We start from the raw sequence: 8623 nt of genomic DNA, 5'->3' as shown, positions 1-8623 counted from the left end.
CTATGTCAAGATTTGGTAAACTACTTTATTAATGCCTGCAACTCATAATGGCTATTTACAGATTAATCACTAAAACTTTATACATTAGTAATATCATATTAATATTTTTTCATTTAGTTTTTATGATTTTATGGATAACATCATATTTTTATTAATGTAATTTGATGTTTGATGTGGTTCATTTATATCAAAACTTTATGTTTAAAATTTGAATTATTATGTTGTATTGATATGGTGATACAATTACACTAACGTTTGATAGCCTAATTTATAATGCTTCCAGTCATTTTGGTTCCACTTAATCCAGCGTTGAAATCAAATCTTGATATTTTTTAGTATTTATCAATGAATTTTAAAGATTCCTCATGAATCAATGTAACAGCGTTTGCCATTGTATACCAAATTTTTTGACATTATTTTATAATTTCAAAAGATTACCAAATGATGTCATTCAAGTAAAACAATTTTAGTTATTCTATTGATCTGGCTGTAAGGCATTATACATTTTGGTATTCATCAAAACATAAAGTTAGGCATTTTCAACCAAACGCCCGAATATATTTTATCTGTAGGCAACTCAACCGATTTCATCCTGCGCTGTTGTATCTATTTCTGAGATCCCTCCCAACTTTAAAAAATAAGCAAAAATACTTATTTTTCTCGAAATAGTCAATGCTATTCAGCTAATGTTAGGGCAATAAATAAAGTTCAAATTTATTTATTTTACGCTAGTAAAACAGTGTATTGACCCAGCTTCCGCCATCCGTGGACTTGAACTATCGTGATCAAACATCAACCCCATGTCTATTTATGGACTTAAGCTATCGTGAACCGTCTTAGGCTGATGCCATCTCCCCGTCTCATTCCTTGGCTCGAAATGACACGACGAAAATCGATTGCCATCTCTATCTACTACCATCATCTGCCGCCCCAAGTTTTTTCCATCTTAACGTTTTTGTCTGGACACGCAATCACTTTCTAATGCCAACAGTAAATATTAAATCTAATTTCTATTGCCACTGTTTTATTTTTCAAAAAATCGTTTCAATTTATTTAAATGGCAACCTGTCATTTACATAAGGTATAACTATTTGGTTAAACATGTCTTAAATGGCTCTTTTCTGATATTTTTCTTGAAGAAGGCTTCTTTTATTCAGTGACACTGGTGACATGAGTCAAGAGACCCAACAGAGGTAGCTTAAAACAGGTAGGGAATGGCGACGAGTGGCTTCTCCTTCCTCATCACAAGCCCGAAAGTCTCCTTAAGATCGTCCGCATGCGCCTCATCTTTCACCGGAGACCAGTTGACCGCATGAAGCAGCGTCGCGAGGGTGAACATCACCATTCTTTCTCCTAGCAACGTCCCAGCGCACCTCCTCCTCCCAGCGCCGAAGGGCAAGTAGCGGAAGGTGCTCCCACTGTAGTCCATCCTTCCTTCTTCGCAAAGAAACCTCTCTGGCCTGAATTCCAAGGCATCTTCCCATAGACTGGGATCTCTCTGTATTGCCCACACGTTGATCAATACTTTCGTCCCTTTGGGAATTCTGTAACCAGCAATGGTGCATGTAGAGCTGGGGCTGTGGGGCATCATCAAAGGCAGCACTGGGTGTAGGCGAAGAACTTCCTTGACCACTGCATCAAGGTACGTTAGACGGTGGAGATGCGCCTCCTCAATCCCCACGTCTTCCCCAACGACGGCTGCGATCTCCTCCTTGACCCTCTTCATCTTCTCCGGGTGGTGGAGGAGCTCGGCCATGGCCCACTCCATCGTCGTCGACGTCGTGTCCGTTCCTCCGCTTATCATGTCCTGTCAGTTCTTTTCGTAAAATGGTAAGCATCGATCTATCTCTCTCGCGCGCTCTCTCTCTCTCTCTATTTATCTATCTATATTATATATATATATCGCTCTCTCTCTATCTATATATCTGTCTATCTATCTCTCATTCTCTCTCTCTCTGTCTCTCTCTCCATCTCTCTCCATCTCTCTCCCTCTCTCTCCCTCTCTCTCCCTCTCTCTCTCTCTCTCCCACTTTCTCCCTCTCTCTCTCTCTCTCTCCCTATCTATCTATCTATCTATATATATGTCTCTCTCGTTCTATACCTCTCTCTCACGTTCCATCTCTCTATCTCTCGCTCTATCTATCTCTCTCTCTTTTTCTCTCTCTCTCACACTCTCTCACTCTCTCTCTCTCTCTCATTATCTATCTATCTATCTATATATATGTCTCTCTCGTTCTATATCTCTCTTTCACGTTTCATCGCTCTATCTCTCGCTCTATCTATCTCTCTCTCTTTTTCTCTCTCTCCTTTTCTCTCTCTCTCTCTCACACTCTCTCACTCTCTCTCTCTTTCTCTCTCTCGCTCTATCAATCTATCTCTCTATCTCGTTACCTTTCAATGGAGATCCAGAGTCTACAAAATTAGAACAAAACCAAGATGAGGAGTTGGTTACCAGGAGGAGGGCCTTCATTCCGTCCATGTCCAAAGCAACCTGCGCAGTGGGGTTCTCCACGATATCCAACAGCACCTGCAGAAAATCTCTTTTCTTCTCCTGTTTTTTCTCCTCCCCGCGCTTCACTGAGTTCAATCTCTCACCAGTAATGGAATCAAGTATACGACCCAGCCAAGACGACAGCTTCCTCATCCTCTTGACCCGGCCCTGGAGGTCAAGCCAGGCTAAAGCAGGATAAAAATCAGAGATATTGGGCATGCCAAGCAGCTCTACAAGACTCTCCACCACATGAAGAAGCTCCCTCTCAAGAGCCTCCCTATGTGCCCCATCTTGGGCCGTCATTCCTCCCCAAAGCATCTCCGTAGTCATGCTCATCGTCGTGGTATGCACTAAATCCCGCACGTTAATGGGTTTCCCTGCGCTACTCCTTAACTTATCCACCATCTTCTCCAACTCTGCCTTCCTTAGAACGTAGAGATCGCTGATAGTAGCAGGGCAGAGAAGCTCTCTCACTGTGACCTTTCTTATCATTCGCCAGTAAGGCCCATTCGGTGCCCAAGCGATGTTCTTCCCCCCGTAAGAGGAGATTATCGCCGTAGCGGGAACGTCGCGGTTGGCGAAGATGGCGTCCTGGTCCTTGAGAACCCCCTTCACAGTCTCGGGTGATGTCAACACAACGCAGAGCTTGGCGCCGAGGCGGAGGCTGAAGATGGGCCCGTGGGCGTCTGCTAGCTCTTTCAAGCAGACGTGAAGCTCGGATCCCAGGAAGGGTAGATTTCCGAGAATCGGTATTCCGCGGGGTCCTGGAGGTAAATTGCCGCTCGCGTCGCTGGTCTTGAGTTTCTTGTCTCTCCTTAGCATGTAAAAGGTGAGTACTGCAGCGAGAACGGCAGAGATTAAGGCGAATTCTACTTTCTCCATTGCACTAGAAATTGGCGTGTTATCTTTCTTCGTCTAACTGTTGGAAAAATGAGAGAAGAAGCAGACGCTCAGGGGAAGAGGATTACCAGAACTGAGATTCTGCTGGAGGAGGGAGCATGGTGAAGAAACGCGAGAAGGATTATGTGGTCTTGGTGCGGTCGTCTCGCTGCAAAGAGGATATTAGACTTTTTTATTGACCCACTTGGCTTATGGAATGAGTATGTGTGGTTTTCCTTGAAGTTCCTCTTTTTGTATTCCCTGATACTTTAGCTCTTTCATTATTGATGGATGACATCACTGTCGGTCCATTTATTCTATAAAACGGGACACTCTATGCGAAGACTTATCGAACCCTCATATTATGGTAATTATTGACCTACCAATTGTTTGAAAGTGATTCTGAATAATACACCTAGAGGAATCGCAGGGATGGATATTCAATTAAGACTTGTTGATGTTAAGGAAGGAGTCAGCGAAGCAAACTCGGCGATCTCTCTTGTTAGGACTTAAACAAGATTAGGTAGTAAAATCAACATAAATCATATACTCGTTAGAGATTAGCAGTTAGGATTAAATCATAGATATATCCGTTATAGAAAGGGGTCCACCGCACCGATCAACGGTAGCGATCGGTGCACCCCCCTTGTTATAACGGTTCAGATAAGATCAGAGATACACGTTATAAAAAGGGGTCCACCGCACCGATCGACGGTAGCGATCGGTGCACCCGCCTTGTTATAACAGATCAGATTACACCTTATTTTTAAACCATTTATATCCTTTGTAAACCGTTACAACGGATATACAAATGAACGGAAATATTTCTATTTTAACTAACTATACTTATTATAAATACTCAACCAATGTTACACTTTAAGCTTTGAGGGAAATACAACGATCTTCTCCTATTCCTCTTGTTCTTCTTGTTCTTCTATCTTCTCTTCTTGCTACTCTTCTACCTCATCTATCTTCAAGATTCAGAATTCTCAACAGTTGAGAGGAGAGGAAGAGAGAGAAGATAACATATGAAGAAGAATGTAGGAGAAGGAAAAGAAGACAGCACCTTGAGATTCTGGAGAGAAGGGAAAGGAGGAAGAACCAGGAAGAAGTAGAAGGAAGAGGAGAAAGGGAGGCGGCGGAAGAATCTTGATTTTTTCATTCTAACACAACAAATTTTCTGTCGTGAACATAAGTAGGGTTTTCCACTATGTGGGACCCACATTGACTGAGTCCACAACTCTCCCCCTTCAGGATGTGATGTTAACTAACATCCAACCTGACTCAAACATAAGCAGAAAATAAACAACAAAGTAATAACATCTTGGTTCATCCAGGAATCATAGAGTTCCATTGTTGGTGAAGATATCGTGCATCTTCATTTTAGTACGCAAGGAAGTGAATGTCGATGAGTCAACTCCCTTAGTCAAGATGTCTGCAATTTGCTTAGTTTTTTTTTTTGTTTTTTGGCAAAAAACATGGTGCCGGGTATGTCCAACCCCGGGGTTGTGCCCGTAGACCGATCCATCCATGCCCTGGATGCCACCTAGGGGGATTTTATTTATAAAGTGGAGTGTTTATCAATGTTTATAGGCATGGAGCGAGTATGAATATCCCAATTACACTCGGATCCCACTCGTCCATGCCCATGTTAAGAAAAAGAAAAGATACATAAAAGATATCGTGTAGGCGCTCGGGAGATGTGCACGTCGTCGTTCCACTAGAGCAGCCCGCGATGACGATGGAGTTCAGTGATGATGGGCTTGGAGAGGTCTCTAGTCGAGGCGGGCGCTGTCTGCCGCTTTCGGTCCAGCGTTCCACGCAATCCTCCAATACCGCGGGCTTAAGAGAATTCATCGTATGCGGAGGGCCGGCATGGCGAGACGATCGACGCGATAGCATCCTCTAACTGTCGAAGGGAGCGCCTGCGAAGAAAGAAAAATGGAGGTGGGGGTTTGTACATGTACCGCATGGTTGGCGAGTGCATCTACTGTATGGTTGCCTTCCGCAGTTGATGATGAAAGCACCGTGTGCGAGGTCGGCACCGCATGATGTCTTGCCATACTCGGTATAATCGCCACTGGGAGCATGTACCTAGACGAAGCATATCAACCAAAATCTGTGAGTCCGATTCTACGACAATATTGTGAAGGTTCCTTTCCTCACGGAGGAGTAGGCCATCACAGATCGCCATAGCCTTGGCTATTGTATTAGTTTGTATGTCGTAGTAAGAGGAAAAAGCAAAGAGTATACTCCCCGTATGGTCTCGTAGGATACCTCATCCCCCCGCTGGCCCCGGGTTCCCTTTCGCAGCACCGTCTACATTCAATTTAAGGATGCCTATTGGCGGTGGTAGCCAATAAACAACCCGATACTGAATGCGGATCGGGGCAGGTGTCACCGGAATGCCCACTGAGCGTAGGAGGTCACAAGCGAGTGTGGATCTGATGGCACGAGGGGGGAGTATATGGGAAATGCGCCTGAGCCACATCTGAACTCGACGCTTGATATCCACGACGCGCATGGGCGTACCTGCAAAACGAGAAGAATTTCTCCCTTTCCGTATCTCCCATAGTAGATAGGCTATGGTGATGTGTGGAATGGGGCTCCGTGTAGAGCGTGTTGGCGAGGTAAGGAACTTGCCAAAACACTCAGACGGAGTCAATGGACGACAACGATCAGTGACGAGGTGCCATCATGCGAGTGCTGTCTCACTCTAGAAGAAGAGGTGATCCATGGTCTCACTGTGTGGTACTGTGTTACAACAGTGACAGCGGGAACTGAGAGAGTAACCTCTACGAGTCACGCGATCATCTGTCGGTAGGCCGCGATGCAAGAGTCTCCAGAGGAAAAAGGAAACTCGAGGAAGGATCGCCGGATGCCAGATGCGGTGACCCTAGTGCTGGATGGGGGATTTCTCCCTATAATGCTCCCATGAAGATTTGCACGAGTATGTGCCTTTGGGTGTGAGCGTCCAAATGGCAAGGTCAGGGGTGGACCCGAGCGAGGTTCTCTGGACCTCACGTAGCGTATCGAGAGGGAGGCCATGCTCCCGCAGTAGGTGTTGGGTGTTCCCCCTAAGCAACTTTGCCACTGTTAGTCGCACCTCATGTGGGACAAACTGTGGATGGCGCGCGAGTGGTTCGTCAGCATGCCAGGTATCAAACCAGGCGCTAATCTCACCTCAGCCAATATGCCAACGGGTGACCTGGGCCAGCTGGAGCCAGTGGCGCTGCCACTGCCTCCATCGTCGAAGACCCCGAATGTCAGCCTCACGATGGGCCCACTCGCCATACTTGGCGTAAATAAGACAACCCAATAATGAGTATGTGGTGCGCAATCTCCATACGAGCTTCTTTTGAAGCATGTCCTGGACGTCCATGAGGCGTCTGATCCCTAGACCCCCCTCGTCCGTCGGCCGACATGCTTTCTCCTAAGAAACCCAATGGTGGCGGTATTCTCCCGCGAGGTGACCGGACCATAAGAAACGTGCGCATAGTCGTTCCACTGAGCAGAGGACCGCAGAAGATAGTGAACGAACCGCCAGCATTTGCAATGGGATACTCATGAGGACGTGTCGAATAAGTTGGATGCGCCCACCAGGTGATAGGAAACGGAGTTTCCATCCCTCTAGTTTCTTTCGGAGTTTACCCAACAAGGTATCAAAGTAGTGGTGGCTCGCGGGTCCCAAAAAGATAGGGCATCCAATATATTCAAAAGGAAGGCATCCTCGTGAGTATCGAGTATAGTGATGAATGATCTGAGTGAGCTTTACAGTAGTGGAAGGACCAACTATAAAGCTACTCTTCAAGGCGTTGACGAACTGGCCCGAAGCTTGCTCGTATGTCGTGAGGACGCTCATAAGTTCCCTAATGGATTTGTTAGATCCATTGAGGAAGAGGATAGCATCGTCTACAAATAGAGAATGTGAAAGGATCGGGCATCCCCTTTTCGTAAAGTAGGGTTGGATGAGGCCGCGATCGATCGCACGGGTGAGTCTTCCATCAATATGAAAAGGGTAGGCGAGATAGGGTCGCCTTGCCGAAGACCTCTTGTGGCCGTGAAGAACCCAGTGGAGTTTCCATCCATCAAAAGAGAGAAGTGATTCTCTCTTATGCAAGCATCGACAAGATCGATGAACTCAGTGTTGAAACCAAAGCGGCGCAACACTAGGGTGAGGAAATTCCACTCGACTCGATCGAAGGTCTTCTCCATATCCAGTTTGATGATGACATTTGAGCCCGAATATGGGCGTTCAAGGATTGGGCTAGCTCTTGCACAAGCATGATGTTGTCATGGATCTGTCGACCCTTGACAAAGCCACATTGCTCATGCGAGATGAGTCGCTCAAGGAGGTTCCCTAGTCTATTAGTAATGATTTTGGATGCAACTTTGTAACATACATTACATAGACTAATGGGGCGAAACTCTCGGAAGGTCATCATCAATTTGCTTTGGATGCAATTTCCTTAGTTGAGCTAATCTTCATTTGACTTTTTATCCCGCTCTCACTCCACTTTTGTCAAATTTGATTTTTAGTAAAGCTGATACTTCAATGTTTTTGTTGGTCTAGATTCCGAAGCCAGACTTCAACCTTCAGTTTTTATTTTTTATTCTATATTTATTAATTTATACTTTTATTTTTTATTTCTTATTTTTTATTTTTTATTTAATATTGTTCATCTTTTTATTTTTTTTAAATTTCTAATTTTTATTTTTTATTCTTAATTTTTATTTTTTATTTTCTATTTCATATTTTTTATTTCTTATTTTTTATTTTTTTTGTTTTATATTTTATTTTTTATTTTTTATTTTTTATTTTTCAATTGTACTTTATATTTTATATTTTTTGTTTTTTATGTTTTAATTTTTTTTGATTATTTTTATTTATAACTTTTTATTTATTGTTTTTATTTTATATTTTATATTTTCTCTTTTTATTTTTTATTTTTCTCTTCTATTTTTTATTTTCATTTTCTATTTTTTATTCCTTTTATTTTATATTTTTTATTTTCTATTTTTTATTTTTTATTTTTTATTTTTCTCTTTTATTTTTTATTTTCATTTTCTATTTTGTATTTTTTATTCTTTTTATTTTTATTTTTTCTATTTTTATTTTCTATTTTTATTTTCTATTTTTTATTTTTCATTTTATATTTTTATTTTGTATTTTTTTATATCTTTATTTTTACTTTTTAATTCATGAATTTTTATTTTATACTTTTCAATTTAATTTTATTTTTATTTTTGTTT

At 42.7% G+C, this 8623-nt stretch overlaps 1 protein-coding gene across 2 annotated transcripts; it reads right to left on the bottom strand.

Annotated features, from left to right (window-relative positions):
* Positions 1–1106: 1106 nt before the first annotated feature.
* On the bottom strand, positions 1107–3579 carry LOC144711927 (flavonoid 3'-monooxygenase CYP75B137-like). Of its 2 annotated transcripts, XM_078586081.1 has the most exons (3): positions 3460–3579; positions 2453–3327; positions 1107–1807 (listed from the first exon to the last, which is right to left on the bottom strand). In XM_078586081.1, exons 2-3 carry the CDS (start codon positions 3311–3313, stop codon positions 1199–1201), a joined length of 1470 nt encoding a protein of 489 aa, XP_078442207.1. In that variant the 5' UTR covers positions 3314–3327; positions 3460–3579; the 3' UTR covers positions 1107–1198. The 2 variants fall into 2 exon arrangements, with proteins under 2 accessions (XP_078442207.1, XP_078442206.1); XM_078586080.1 differs by having other exon boundaries at positions 2453–3523.
* Between the last annotated feature and the right edge of the window lie 5044 nt (positions 3580–8623).

Source organism: Wolffia australiana, chromosome 14, assembly GCF_029677425.1.
Source record: "Wolffia australiana isolate 7733 chromosome 14, ASM2967742v1".
Taxonomy (NCBI): domain Eukaryota; kingdom Viridiplantae; phylum Streptophyta; class Magnoliopsida; order Alismatales; family Araceae; genus Wolffia; species Wolffia australiana.
Note: the sequence above shows the minus strand (reverse complement) of the source record. Positions and strands in the feature narration are given on the sequence as shown.